The sequence below is a fragment of the Prunus persica genome, chromosome G1 (assembly GCF_000346465.2).
Source record: "Prunus persica cultivar Lovell chromosome G1, Prunus_persica_NCBIv2, whole genome shotgun sequence".
NCBI classification, from domain to species: Eukaryota; Viridiplantae; Streptophyta; class Magnoliopsida; order Rosales; family Rosaceae; genus Prunus; species Prunus persica.
Window position 1 is genome coordinate 30,306,704 of NC_034009.1, and position 15,956 is coordinate 30,322,659.

Sequence of the window (15,956 nt, forward strand, 5' to 3'; positions counted from 1 at the left end):
TTTGAGAAGAATGAATTATTATTAGACATTAGGGAGCAATTATTAGTTGAAAGGTTTAGGATCAAACAGGTTTAAGTTCTCTGAACTGGAAAATTTGGTAAATGTTTCTGAAAACGGGGAAGATGCAGCAGCTAGCAAGCATGTGCAATGCGCATGAAATGGCACGTACAAATGAGAGATTAATTAAGAAAAGTAGTTCGAATTAATTAATTGAAACTCTTGTTGGGGGACCATCGACCATGAATGATGATCATCTTCTCGTAACCAACACAAAACATGCGTGTAGAATTATAAATATTATTATTACACTTTCTGAGTATGTCTGTTTGTTTGTGCTCAAGTCAGAAGCATCATTCATTTCATACACAAATCACAAAACAACAACCACTGAACCACCGTAATATTTATGTATATATTGATGATATGTAGGTTGGTCCACCAAGCTTTGTGCATAATACGGAGGAGGAGGGAAATGGATGAATAGTCAAAATCATGGGTCGCATTAGCTATAGGTAGACAGCTATGGGGGATTTAATTAATTAAATTTGGTTTAGAAGAAAAACATATGGAGTTAACATAGAAACAATAAATCAATGGCAGAAAGGGCAATCGGGAGATCCAAGGACAGGAGTGATCGCAAGAGTGAAAGACAAAAGCATCGAGAAGTGAGTGTTGTTGTTTTGTTTTGAACCATTTTATTCTCATATTTTAAGAATAAAATGAATATGTTTGTGTTGTGAGCCACACTTATTGTACTGTGGGTAAATGAATATGCCTAGACTCGGAGCGCATGATGGCTTTGTGTTTGTAGGCAAAACCAAGAAGAGAGAAAAGGCCTTCTTTCCTCTGCTCTTCTGCTCTTCTGATCAATGATCATATTCTTATGGACACAGAGCAGAAGAATGGAAGAGAGAGAGAGAGTGCGCGTGCGGTTTGGTTTGGTTTGCGCATGATCCTATAACTCAAGTCAAGTTGTTATATTTTAAACATACCAATGAACAAAAAACTGTATTTTATTTTATTTACTACATTCTTGATTTGTGGTGAGTTTGTTTGAACCCCACTCCATGTTTTCCATTCCAGTTTTCAATTTGTGGTGTGGAAGAGTAAAACTTACAGGCCGCTGCTTCTGTTGCCTCTCTGACTTTTTTACAAGCACAATGAGAACCACCAAGTTGGCCAGGTTACTGGGCCAATGGGCTACTCAGATAGGAGAGGCCCGGCCAATGGGCTTCCGCGACATAATTGACATACTTGTGTTGTGTGCTCTCTTCTTATTTTAAATGTAGCAGTTGAAAAGATGGTACGCAAGAGATTTATGCGTGATGTGGCAATTTTTTTCGTATTTAATTAGGTGGGTAATTGAAACTTGGGAACTCTTGCTAAACTTTTCCTTAGTTTGTCCCTTTTTACATCTCTTGGTAAGGTATAATTACTTAGAAAAAAAACGTCATGAAAAAGGAAAGTTGGTTTAAGGTGAGGAACGCAGCAGAACTTGACCTTTGACAAACTTGGAAGTAAAATTGAAGGCAGATAAGTATGCAATGCGGCAGTTGGACTTTAAACAAACACAAGAAAATCATATTCAAATTATGCAAATCATTATATTAATCTTTTTCCGTGGTCAAGAAAACGTGTTTCATTATTTGCTTGATGCGAATTAACATTCTAAACGGCAAACAGAGGAGAAGACAAGTAGTAGTTTTGAAATATATATTTGCTACCTGCTCTGCTGTGCTACTGTTCAACATTATAAACCTGGGCCAGTTGAAATATAGTGGGCTTAATTAAAAGAGTTTTATTTTTCTTGGATCAGACTTTGACTGTTTAATACTATAATAGAGTTATGCACTAAGCCCTTAGCCCACCTACGTACAAACTGGAAACACTCTGTCATCTCTTGGCTCCAAACCAAAATTTATAAATCTATGGATTATGAACATAGCTTCTATATGTCAATATCGGCAACCTTTTAACATTATATTACTTATCACCAGGTTTACAAGTTGTCATATTTAGAACGGATCTTAGAGTAGAGTTGGACATTTATGCCCATCAATCCGAATACTTAGCATACTAAATCCACGATTTGTTTTGGTTTAACAATTATTTATTTAATTTTTTTAATACCGTATCGATCCAACCGAAAGCCTCGGTTAAACTAGTGGTATACTTTACGAAACCGAGTTTTATATTGTACGTGTTACTCTCTTATATGAATTTGGGATTGTAGTTAATTCTCTTCCTGATGATATGTGAAGCAGAGGGGTAAATGGACAAGTTTAATTATGTAATGTAGCTAGCTATTTTGTTTTGTATTTTCATTTAGTTGCCTTTTGAAATCAGCACAAGCAAATATTTTGGTTTTGGTCATAATGGGACATAAATGAGAATAATATATTAATTTGAGTAGAATTATACTTTTCAAATGTTTTGGATTTGACCCAAGTGTAAAAATAAACAACACAAGCAAAGCATAAAAAAAACTGGAAGAGTTTGACTTTATATTGAGGTCAAGAGTATGAGGATGACATTGAATTGTATAGGAGAAAACTTGATATCCCAATTTTTAAAAAGGCTCCAAGTTTTTATGAGCCAGAAGTTGACTAGTTGAGGCTGACAGAGGTGACTCGTCATCGCCAACAGTAGGAACAGGAAAGAAAGGAGATTTGCCTGGAATTGAATGAGTTTGAGCTTGTTGGTTTGTTTGTTTGTACTGGATAGGACTGGCTATGTATAATGTATCAAGTTATATCTAAAATTGTCGTATTCAAAAGTCACAACACGTGCGTATATAAAGTCAAAGCAGTATCCGTATACGTACTGTATATACAGTATTAAGTTGTAGCTTGTGGAAGCAAATGCAAACCCCAAGTCTTACTTGCCTTCCATTCACTAAACTAAATAAACGGAACTTCCCAAAATTGACGCCCAATTATTTTGAGAAAATAAGGTGGAAGCTCAGCACAAGTGGCACAACCTCTCTATAACTCAGCAAATTAAACTAATTGCTAAAAGGATCTCCCTCCCAGCCAGCCTAGCAAGCAATAACATTTATATATAATACATTTCTGCAATTAAATTCTAATTTATTTGTAAATTGTAATATTATTATCTTTTGATATAGAGAAGAGAGCCACCACCCATCTCACATAACATGTCCCATATATAATGTGAAACCTCAACCAGGCATGCAAAAAAGCCAAAGTGAAAGAATAAATAATGAATAAAAAAAGAGTCTTGCTTGACCGAGCGCCAACTGCGCCGGCGTTGCGTGGGGCAGCCGACAAATGCGCCCAAGAGGACAACCAAAAACTCAAAACTTGGAAAAGCCTACAAACATCTAACAACTCTTCTAAATCGTCTAGCTCTCTCTCTCTCTCTCTCTCTCTCTCTCTCTCTCTCTCTAAACCATAGCAAGCAACAAGCACTTTGCAATTCAACATGGATCACCCCCATCCATCTCTTTATCCCAATTATATTCCCCGCTGATGATATCTATGTCAATATTGTCAAGTCAACGGTCAGAATAGTTGGCTTGCCTTAATCTCATCTCTCTCCATTTGCTTTCTATATATATCATCTCTACCTCCCTCTAATCAAATCTTATATCCCATCTCTCTCTCTCTCTCTCTCTCTCTGATATGCAATAGGTTCTAATATATACAGTGACCCTTTCGACATCGTAATTAGTTCTTAATTAACTGATTGATTTCCTTTTTTGGATAATTATTAAGACTAGTTAGCTGAGGCAACTGATTCACAATGAACCCTGCAAAGCTCCAGCTGGATGAGGATCGTCAACATTCAGTTAGTAGAGATCAGATGATGATGATGAATGGCAACCGCCCCTCCCCATTGAAGATCAACAAGGCTTCCTATCTCATTCAAAAACCTCCCAACAATAATAATTCCTCTTCCCGCATGGCCAATCAACAGCATCCCCATGAACACCAACAACACCACCAGCAACAGCGGCAGCCGGTGATCATTTACACCCAATCTCCCAAGATCATCCACACGCAGGCACGTGATTTCATGGCTTTGGTCCAAAAGCTCACCGGCCTCGACCAACCCCAACAACCTGAATCTACTACTACTACTGATGATCATGTTCATGTAAAGCTGGACGCTTCGTCGTTGTCGCAGGGGCGAAGAAATCAAGATGACCAGATCATCGACATTAACAACATGAATAGTACTGCAAGTCAGTCTATAATTAGCAGCTGCAGCCACGATGACAATGATCAGTCGTCTTCGGGTCTCACGGATGAGAATTGTGATCAAAATAATAACAAGAATGTTGATGTTGTTCATCATCAAGGAAACAAAGGCAGCTTATCGTCGTCTTGTGGATATTATCCTCCCAATGCCATGTTCAGCCACCCAAGCCAGCCCTATTTTGCAGACATCCCTCTGTTCACGCCAACTTCGACTTCTTCGACCGATTTCTTCTGCTCCCCTCGGCCTCTTTACAGATTCTCAGATTCCTCGTCGCATGCGTCTCCCAATGTTAACGTGGGTGGTTCCATTTCTCCTTCCATGTTCAAGTTCATCAAGGGACTCACAGAGTATTGACATCATTCATTCATTCATAAGCAGCAGCAGCAGCAAACTTTGATTTATTGTTTAATTGATTCGTTAATTTTCTGTTTATTTTTTGGATTTTATGTCCATTGTCCATAGCTGAATTAATAATTGATTCATTTGTTCTTGTTTTCTTCATTTGTGTTTCTTAATTTAGATGTGTTCACTAGCTATCTAACGGGGAAAGAAACTTAATTTGATCGATGCTATGCTTATTATTGGCTTAATTAGTTTCTTCCTACTTGCAGCCTGTTTCATTATTAATAGCCCTTCTCAAATTTTATAAGATTCTGGGTTGGGTACATTATACATACATATATATATATATATATATATATGTATATTTCTTCAAGTTTTATAAGATTCTGGGTTGGGTACATTATACATACATACATACATATATATATATATTTCTTCAGTACAAACTGCTCTGCACAAGGAGAGAAGGAAGCTCCTGTGCAACTACCCTCTCCCCAGCCACAGAATTTTTATATACAGCCTCAAGTCTTGGCTTGACCAATAAACAAACATATCATGAGCATTCTTCAAACGCATTTTGGCTTAAAGATGCCACTACTAGACTAGTAGCCAGCCAATTCATCAATGTTCTAGGTTTACGATGAAATTCGGGATCAATAGATTGCTTCAAAATTAATATACTATTAATGTCGACCAGACCAGATGAAATAAAATTGAAACTTAATTTTACATTTCTTGCATGTTTACCAAAATGTGGGTTTTGTTGGATTAAAGTACATGATAAATTATATGCGGATTTAATGGGTAAAAAATATGGATTACTGATGGGTTAGTTATTCATAAATTAGAATACCATCTCCCACCCAAGAGTCCAATTCCTAAAAAATAGGAGTTGAATTCCTGATTTTGTATTAGCACCACTAGCATTTTCATTCGTTTATGTGGAGTAAACACATGAGTAAAAGAATTCTATAGTTAAGGTCTTATATATGGTCTTTAAGTGATGCCTTATATCTTAACCGTTGGATTAAATTAGTTAGCATGATCCAACGGTTAAAAAATATGACTTCACCAAAGGACTATATATGAGACCCTCACTATAGAATGACTCCACATGAGTAATCCTTAATCGTAATCCAACCTTATTTTGATAATAGAAATCAAATAATAATAGAAGGATCCATGAAACTTTTGTTTTACTGCATATGGGTTTGGGCCCAAAAACATAACTTGAGCCCGAAAAAGATACCATCGACAAAGAAACCCAAATACCCTTTTTTTTTTTATTGGTCCGTGGATTTTGTCCAAAGCTAGACATTCAGAGGCGCATGGTGCCAGAAGAAAGTAGAAATTCAATAACGTTGCGTTTTCGTTTTGGGGAGGAAAATTGAAAATGGTCACGTAACTGGTTAACTTATGGTATACAAGTTTCATTTGTTTTATGACCAAAGTAAGTAGAAGACAAAGTGTACTTGTCTTGGTTTTAGGATAAAGTTTGCTCATCGTTGCGTAACACAATATTCATATTTATACAGTAAATTAAACTTCCAAGTTATATATAATATATGTATGTATGTATGGGTCTTTGAGTTCTGATGTTTCTTCCTTGAGAATCAAATAGGTTATCTATTTCTCAACCAACCATAACATCGACAAAAGGAAACTGTGTGGAAAGAAAGATAGAGCAAATATTTTGTTCAAGCTTAATTTAATTACTTCAATTCTCATGCGCCAGAATGCCAACCCATTAATGTTGATTAAAAGTAGAGCACGGCATTATGTTAATTGTATTCCTAACTTCTTTAGGAGCAACAAACAAAATTAATTCATTTGTCCAAGAAACCATGGCATTATTGCTACCTAATTTTGTAAGGGAAAACTTAACTTTCCAACAATGCGTCCCTACCCAAATACATGTATCAATTATTTACAAAAATACACCTATCCATTTGATTGGTGAGATTCTCTCGTCCCCTCTCTCCTCTTTCTCTATACTATATGTCTCCAAAGTTTTGTAATGAAGGGAAAATGAGAAAATCAATGTCTTTTTTTATTTATTTGAATTTTGATACGAGTGATAATTTAAATTATTATAAATGAATATAATTTACAAGAATATAGACTCAAACTTGAATGCGCATACAATTCTACCAATGACCTAACCCACTTATGCAAAATCAATGTCTTTTTAAGGACTGTATATTGCTTGCACATAGAATCTCTTTATTCTAAAATATGACTTATGTTCAATCAATTAAAAATAAGGTGAATTTACATTCAAGAAAAAAAAATACCTTTTTCTTGTTGTTGTATGGGTACTAGTTTGCCTAAGAATTTGAATTTCTTAGAAAAATCCTAAATTCAAACAACGGAAATGACAAATGTATTGGAACCACTTCACGCAAACAAAGAGTCAATTATTATTTATGTTTTTGCACGTGATGCATATTTTAATTTCTATTTTTTAAATTTAGATGGTCCTCGCTGGCAATTGATGTAAAAGCAATAACGACTTGTCTATTTTTTTTATTTCTTAATTTAACAATTTACTTAAAACAACGAAAATACGTGGCAAACAATGACTCCGCTCATCACCAGGAAGGAAGCTACAAAGAAGCTTGCAATATCCCATTTTATCTGTTAATTACAAGCTAAGATACCATATAAAAAATAAAATAAACCTTAAAAATAGGGAAACAATATTGATTAAAAATAAATAATAGGGAGACAATAATATATTTACAAAATAATGACCTTGCATTATTTGACATCTGTTATTTCCCACTCTTACAATTACAAAATTACAACAGATAAGACCTAACCGCGCTACAACACCGCGTGACGGCCCAGTCACATCCACTCACGGCTGACTCGTCAAAACGCTCGTCCGTCAGAATAACGGCGTCAGCATCCCACCATGTGTCATCCATGTCAGCGTCCGTTACGTTCCGCAACGGCGACTCCGCCTTCCTCACGTCACCAACCGTCAAGGCCCCCGTGACGCCATCCTTGACGTAAAGCTTCTCGACGCCGCCCGCCGCAACTCCAACGATTCTCCCGAGCTGCGGGCCCCAATCGGCGAGTATTGCCGGAAACCGGCATCCGACGCGCGTGTCCCATACACCGATTGACGCACACCCCGAGACACTTGTGTCCGCAGATAGAAACGTGGCCGGCGAAGACGTGTCCCAGAGCTTGACGACACTCTTGCCGGAGGTGAAGTCGGACCAAGAGAACCGGTGGTGTCCTCCGAAGCTTCGGCGCCGGCGGAGCGTCGAATTACGATTCTGCCCTCGGTCGTCTCCGTAACAACCAGAGCCCCTGACTAGGAAATGTTCATCCCTGGCAGTGGGAGTACCGGCGTTATCGTACGATATCTCGGAATCGGATTCTAATTCATCATCGGACAAGGAGGAGGACGACGAAATGGAACAGGTTTCGTCATCATCGTCGTCGATGTCGGAGAAATCGTCGTCTTGGAGCTTCTGGGAAACAGCCTGGGAGCTTAAAACTCCTAGGCGTCGGAGTCTGGTAATAAAAATGTTTATTTTAGTGAGTATGGTGCCGAAGGAAGCTAGAATTGCGATGATGAGAGCTCCCCATTTCCAAAAGCTGCAAGCTTGAGAGACCCTTTCGATGACGGAAATCGAAAAGGCCTGTGAGAAAAAAGATGGGTCCGGCAGCGAGGTTATGCGGGACTGAAAATCGCTTATTCTGTTCACTACTGGAATTTCCATGAGAGAGAGAGAGAGAGAGAGAGGAGAATGAAGTGAGGGAGGGAGGAGGTTTGAGAAGGGTGGGGCTTTTGGGTTTTTATAAAGGCAAAGTGCAGGAAAAGATAATACAAGTGGGGAATATGCTAGAAATTATAGAAAAAGGGGTTTAGTTGCGCAGACTGACGTGGAAGATAGCGAATGGGTCTGTAAAATAAAATAGCAGCAGCGATATTCGCTCCACGTCAGAAAAGCGTAGCGGGACCTCGTGGGAAGTTTAAACATAAGGTTTCAAATAAGATTGGAATTGAAATGGCTGACTCACTGGTACAGGCGAGCCCCAGGACAATGTGATCCATTATTTTACTTTCAGGGCCGGTCCAAAACCTGTGGTGGTCAAAGAATTGCCGGTTCCACCATTGGGATCTTGAAACGCGACAAGACTTTATTAGAATTTTGTATTCTTCTAGTCTTTAGCTGGAGTAGTTATAGTTTTGTTCGTAGCACGAGGTGGTATAATTCATACATGTGTTATAATATAAAGCCTAATATAAATTGTATTATACCGTAAAAATGAGAAATATTAATTATGTTATTTATTCATATTATAACATGAGAAATATTTGTCTATCACTTGTATTATAATATATGAATGAGTTATACTACATAAATTACGTTATTATATACGATAATTTATGTAATTGGTATTGATTCCATTGATTTTTTTATAATTGGTGTGTGGTGTGTGGGTGCCTCTGTTGTATTACTCACCGGCTAAGATGGCAAAATGTCCATAAATTGGTGGTCCAGTTTTATAAGAAATCGGAGACACTGTTTTTGAGCAATGTCAATTCTCAAGTGTGTTTCGCATGGTGCACACTGGTCGCACTGCATCTCCGTCCAAACAAAAGCATTAGGTATTATATAATTTTCCCTTTTTGATGAGGCGGCACCGGCATAGTAGCTAGTGTCTGCATGCACCAAAGTCCAATCAAATAATTGTTTGTTGCAATGTAAGTGGTATTGTTGTTCAAATCCATTAACATAATAAACACGGTGGTATTAGTCTACATCAAACCATGTCTCTCTCTATCATGATCACCTTAATGGCAAAAGTTGGAAAATTCTCAACCATATATCCCTACAGATTAATTAGTTGGACCTCAAATCAAAGCCATTATGATTAATCTTGATAGAGACAGCTAAAAAGTGGGGAAGAAGTCACTGTTCTTCCTCATATCTCATTTCTCCCATCTTCTCTTCCTCTATCTCTTTTTCCCTCATTTTTAGAGACGGAAGGTTTTTCCTATGTGTATTTGTTTTGTTATAATTTTCCTCTAACCATCATAGACGATTGCGTCTTGATATCTGATCTTTACCTGCTTTTTGGCGTCAGATATTCACCACCACCATCCTTTTTGCGGGTTCTTTATGTTCAAAATAAGTCATAAAGACTATTTGGATTCTCTGTGTAGTTTTCACCTCTCTTTTTGTGAGAACTTTTCACATTTTCTTTGTGAGAGCTTTTTACTTCTCCTTTATGAGAGTTTTTCATCTCTCATTTGTCCTTTGTGAGAGCTTTATTTGTATTGTTATAGCTTGTTTTTTTTCAAGCTTTATTTCTTTTTTATTATTTTGAGTTTGCAATTTTAGTTAGAATGCCTATGTCAAAGTTTCTTCGATCCTACGTGATCGTTAGTGGAGGCGCACCCGATTGTCTTATTTTTGATGTTAGACCATTCCATTATTGTAATGGCATTTTGTGGTTAGTTTGTATTAGACCTTTGTAGTTAGTTGCTTTTTTGGCTGAATTATGAATGCAATCCTAAAATTTCTCGAAAAAAGAAGAAAAAAAAAGAGACATGGTTGAGTCTGGTTCATAATAACGATGATGGGTGCAGTTGAAGAATGAGAGAGAGAGAGAGAGAGAGAGAGAGAGAGAGAGAGAGAGAGAGAGAGAGATAACATAAGTTTAGTTCCCACAAAATGACAGATGTAGGTTAGGTAATATGCACCTACCTAATTTACTATTTATGAATTACCAAAAAAATAAAAATAAAAACCTAATAGTAATACATATTTAAAAAAATATATATGTGCCGTTATGTGTGCGTGGTCCAAAATAATAATAAAATGCCTAAATTAAGCTGACTATGATATACGATCTCCCTCTATATGAATTGTAGAAGAATTCATAGACAAAGTTGGATTAGAAATAATAGCACGAGGATGGTATTGATTCTATTGATTTTCTTGTAATTGGTGTGTGGTGTGGGTGCCTCAGTTACACGACTCATCGGCCAAGATGGCGAAATGTCCATAAATTGGTGGTTTAGTTTTATAAGAAATCGGAGGCACTTTCTATGTTTTCAAGCAATGTCAATTCTCAAGTGTGTTTTGCATGGTGCGCACTGCATCTCCGTCCAAACAAAACCATTAGGTACCATCTATAACATAATAAAGACAGTAGTATTATTTAAGGGTTGAGGCTTTAATATCAAGATTAATCATAATGGCTTTGATTTGAGGTCCAACTAATTAATCTGCACGAGATAAAGACACATGGTTGAGAATTTTCAAACTTTTGCCATTAAGGTGATTATATGTAGAATTCTACATCAAACTGTAGCCCCTTCTCTCACAAAAAATTCTCCAAGAGCCGTTTTCATTTTGAGAGAGGATGAAGCCATTGTTCTTCCTCCTATCTCTCATATTCTCTTTCTCCATCTCTTTTTCCCTCATTTTCAGAGACAAAAGGTTTTCCCTATTTGTCTTCATTTTGTTATAATTTCATCCAACCATCACATATGGTTGTGTCTCGGCGTTAGATCTTCACATGTTTTTTGGCGTCGGATCTCCACCACCATTCTTTTTGCGTGTTCTTTATGTTCGGAATAAGTCACAGAGACTTTTTAGGTTCTTTGTATAGTTTTCACCTATCATTTTGTGAGAGCGTTTCACCTCTCCTTTATGAGAGTTTTTCATTTCTAATTTGTGAGAGTTTTATTTGTATAACTTGGTTTTTTCAAGCTTTATCTTATTATTATTATTATTATTATTATGATTATTATTATTATGATTATTATTATTATTATTATTATTATTATTATTATTAATATTATTATGAGTTTGCAATTTTAGGTAGGATGCCTATGTCAAAGTTTCTTCGATCTTGATCGTTAGTGGAGGCGCACCAGATTGTCTTAGTTTTGATGTTATATTGCTTCGTTATTGTAATGGTCATTTGTAGCTAGTGACTTTTTTGACTGAATTATGAATGCAATCCTGGAGTTTTTCAAAAAAAGAAAAAGAAAAAGAAATACATGGTTGAGTCTAGTTCACAATAACGACGATGATGGGGTGCGGTTGAAGAGTGTGAGAGAGAGAGAGAGAGAGAGAGAGAGAGAGAGAGAGAGAGAGAGAGAGAGAAATAACATAAGTTTTGTGTTCCCACAAACTAACAAAGTAGTAGGTTAAGCAATGTGCACCCACCTAATTTCCTATTTGCCGTTGTGTATGCATAGTTTAGGCGTTTTATTATTAAGCTGACTATGATATACGATCTCTTTCTATCTGAATTGCAGAAGAATCTATAGGCAAAGTTGGATTTGAAATAATAGCACAAGGATGGGTGGGCAATCAGACAGAGAACTTGGAAAATTGGCCGAACTAAATTGATCGGGTTGGTTTGGTTCAATTTTTTTAAATATAATTTCGGTTTCAACCCGAACCAAATCAAATGATTCAGTCCAAATTACGGTTTGATGTTTTGAGATTGACCTGTTTAATCGAACCAAATCAAGCCGCAAATGCCGTTTAATTAGACTAACCGGTTTCATCAGTTATGGTTCGACGTACAGTTTCAAAAATAAACAACCCGAGGCCTCTGATTTGGTGTCTGAGTTGAACCCTAGGCCACAAATATATATCACGGTCAATATGCTACTATATAGCTGGCAGTCTTAGTGTGTAAACAGAAATAATCCAGTCTCAAAGATTATTAATGGGGACCTTGACCCATGGACATCATTAGCAATTCAGCATGGCTTAATGTATGAACTAGGAAGTAACAGTTGATGAAAGACATAAACAAACATGTAACGTGATATGCATTGCTATAATTAATTAATTAATTATGTGTTTTCTACCAAACTTTTACGCGTATGGCGGGAAGAAACAACCCCAAATGTCCATTGCTCCTTATTGAATATTGAATGACTGAGGATATTATTGACTTTGACATTAGATTATGCAAAGACTAATGAGTTTTTGTTTTGTACAGAACAGGTCACCCGAAAGCAAAGCCATCGTCATCATCATCCTATTCCTTTTCTTTTCCTAGCAGTACTAGTAATACGAAGAAAAGTAATTACCAGAAAAGAAGTGCTTATTAATTGAGTCATTTAACTCTTAACGGACCGTATGCACAAGGCCCACACTCTATTCAAAGGTTAACTTTACCAGGCCTATCTAAGTTTTTGGGCCTCGTCTCATCTAAGTTTTGGACCTATTTTATTTACACAGAAAGTTGCCTTGCCTTGCTGTGGGAAATTGTTAGCCCATAGCAAATCAATCGTGTAAATCTGTTTTTAAGAAGAATAAGTAATTTAATGGATCTCCCATATAAGATATGAGCCCACTCGTATAAAATTTCCTCGTTATGCCCCTTGTGCTTGTTAAATATTATTCATTTTTTCTCGCGTAACGAAATCAGCTAACAAGAAAATGACCTTGTTCTTCTCAAATTCAATTTTGTATTTCTTGGCCTTATTTATAGTAAAGTTACATGAATGTAACATGTATGACCTTCCGCTATCGCATTACCTTGTACGTACATAAGAAATTATAAAACTATTAAACATTTTGTTTTTGTGGAAGGAAGAGATTATTAGTTTCTAAAGAATATTCCACAAAGAAAAAATATCAAAATAAGGAAAAAAAACTTTCCTATCCTGGTTTTATTGTCGTCTTCTTCTTATCTTTCTCCTCATGTCACTTATTAAATAAGAAGAAGAAGAGACAATGAAACGGAGGATGTAATAAGTGGATAAATCATGAATTTAGTATTGCTTGTGAGTAATAAATTACAGAACGTATTCCTTCAAAACAAGACAAAAAACAGAAACTATGATATATGTCTTTAAGACACGGAATTTTATCAATTAAAAAAAAAAACACACGGAATCAATCCATACCGTGATATTCTGTTGGCTTGGCTTTGAAGAGCACCTACCGTTACGTACAGTCCGACCACCACCACCACAAGTTCTCCATGTTTCAAATCCCATTCTTTTTTAAAGTTGCTTTCCATTTCAAGCACGTTACCATGAATGAATACATATATGAAATCCTTGATTTACTGTTTAAATGGCCAAGAAACGCCCTCATTAATTAACCTTTTATTATTTATATATATATATATATATATATCACATTGCCAAAGGTCAGTCATTTAGTCCAATGGTGTTTGTGTGTGAACACAGAGTTTCATCAGAGCCACCATTTCATTTCGTTCACAAAGGAAATAAATAAACAATCTATCGCGGTCCTAACTCAATGACATCCAAATATGATTCAATCCAAAATTCGGATATCCATTCCATCCTAGCTCAAAAGAAAAAGAAAAAGTTCAAAAAAAGAAAAGGCCCTACAGTCAATTTTAGATTTTTTTCCAATCTAAGTCCCCACTCTCATATCTGAGTGGTAACTATAAAAGCAGAGAAAGGCCATCATATATGATGAGCTGCATCTTTTCAGTGGTTTTGGGAGCAAAGGAAGCAATGGGGTGTGGCAGAATCCAGATAATTACTCTGTGTTCACTGCTGCTTCTTTTTCCTGTCATTCATGGTTGGGGAACTGTTGGCCATCTCACAGTTTGCAGAATTGCTCAGGTTCTTCTTACTTATTCATCATCATCTCTCTTCATTCTTTGTGTGGCATAGATTAAATGATTTGTGTAATTTTGGGTAAATTCCTTTGTGCTTGTGATGTGATAACAGTCTAGGTTGAGCAAAGCAGCAGCAGATGCAGTGAAGCAGCTGCTTCCTGCCTATGCAGAAAATGACTTGGGCAGTCTCTGCATATGGCCAGATCATGTCAAGTTTATTTATCACTGGTCCTCTGCCCTTCACTACATTAATACTCCTGACAACCTTTGTAATTACCAATACAATAGTAAGTCTTTTACAATTTTTTAAACATTCGATTTCAATTTTCACATTAGTGCATTGTTTCCTTCTAATAACTGATCATGTAATTTCTGAGCGATTTAATAGTATAAAAATTCCCCATGGTCATAAAATCTCCAGGGGACTGCAAAGATGAAAATGGAGAGAAGGGGCGCTGCGTTGCAGGGGCTATTAACAATTATACCTCACAGCTTCTCACTTACAATAGCCATTCTTCTCAGCCTAAATGTAACTCTTTGAAGATCCTAATCCTAATTTTTATGTGATCTAATACGCAATTTGGCTGACCAATTTTTTATTTTTATTTTTTAACTCTGTTCTTTCTGCAATGAATCAGATAATCTCACGCAAGCGCTTCTGTTTCTTTCCCATTTCATTGGAGACATCCATCAGGTATGTCACGCAGAGTCTCTTTCCTCAGACACGCACGATTTGATCCTTTCATTAGTTTTTGACCTTAACATTTGTTACACAGCCTCTGCATGTAGGTTTTACTTCAGACAAGGGCGGCAATACAATTGATGTTCACTGGTACACAAGGAAGCAAAATCTTCACCATGTGAGTCTAATTGCCAACTCCATCCTCCTTTCAAGCTTTGCACAAGCTACTTCTAGTTAAACCATTTTAAACGTATACTGCGTTCAGATTTGGGATGACAACATAGTCGAGACAGCAGAAGAGAGATTCTATGACTCCAATGCGGAAGAACTGGTTGATGCAATTAAACAAAATATTACGGTATTTGCATCCATTCTGTGCCAACTATAATAGACTTGGTCTTGGCAATATTTTCTGAGACTCATCCATCTGTTTTTTTTTTTTCTTTCATTGTGTTCTTTTTGGCTTTATATTTCTTTACAACAGACTGAATGGGCAGATGAAGTTAAGGGTTGGGAGACCTGCAGCTTGAATAAGACAGCATGCCCAGACGTGTATGTATCACAACCCCATAAGAAAGAAATTCATAAGCCCTGCAGCTTAACAATTTCCTCAACTTTGAACTTGATCATTCATTGATAAAGTTTCTTAAAAAATGCATTTAAACAAATCTGGGTACTTATTTTGCAGATATGCATCTGAAGGCATTAAAGCGGCCTGTGATTGGGCATACAAGGGGGCAGAAGAAGGTTCAGTGCTAGAAGGTAAGGAGAGAATGTTTTGAATTCGACGCTAGTTTATGTTTGTTTGTTCCTCAAAATGAAAAATGATTAAAAACATTGTTCGCAGATGAATATTTCCTCTCCCGGCTGCCAATAGTCAATTGGCGGTTGGCTCAAGGTGGAGTCCGACTAGCAGCCACACTCAACCGTATCTTCGGGTGACAGCTTCGGGTGACAGAACAGTTGTTCTGCTTCAAGTTGATTGGATTTCAAGAAGCATGCCTCCAAATTTAAAACCAGTGTAGTAAATTATGTATTGTCCATAAAACTTTGGAGCAACTGATGAAAATATATCACTATTTTCAAAGTATAGTAATCTCTTTGTTTC

The 15,956-nt window shown here is 36.7% G+C and overlaps 3 protein-coding genes across 3 annotated transcripts; 2 read left to right on the forward strand and 1 right to left on the reverse strand.

The window, feature by feature from the left end:
* On the forward strand, positions 3,143-4,817 carry LOC109946536 (VQ motif-containing protein 20-like). Its single transcript, XM_020554742.1, has one exon. It carries the CDS (start codon positions 3,766-3,768, stop codon positions 4,576-4,578), a length of 813 nt encoding a protein of 270 aa, XP_020410331.1. The 5' UTR covers positions 3,143-3,765; the 3' UTR covers positions 4,579-4,817.
* LOC18792291 lies at positions 7,158-11,703 on the reverse strand. The gene is made up of 2 exons (XM_020555711.1): positions 11,690-11,703; positions 7,158-8,326 (listed from the first exon to the last, which is right to left on the reverse strand). The coding sequence occupies exon 2, from the start codon at positions 8,301-8,303 to the stop codon at positions 7,368-7,370; it is 936 nt and encodes a 311-aa protein (XP_020411300.1). The 5' UTR covers positions 8,304-8,326; positions 11,690-11,703; the 3' UTR covers positions 7,158-7,367.
* LOC18789000 (endonuclease 2) lies at positions 13,714-15,956 on the forward strand. Its single transcript, XM_007223285.2, has 9 exons — positions 13,714-14,170; positions 14,279-14,453; positions 14,588-14,695; positions 14,805-14,860; positions 14,943-15,026; positions 15,114-15,206; positions 15,333-15,400; positions 15,537-15,610; positions 15,696-15,956. Exons 1-9 carry the CDS (start codon positions 14,015-14,017, stop codon positions 15,788-15,790), a joined length of 909 nt encoding a protein of 302 aa, XP_007223347.2. The 5' UTR covers positions 13,714-14,014; the 3' UTR covers positions 15,791-15,956.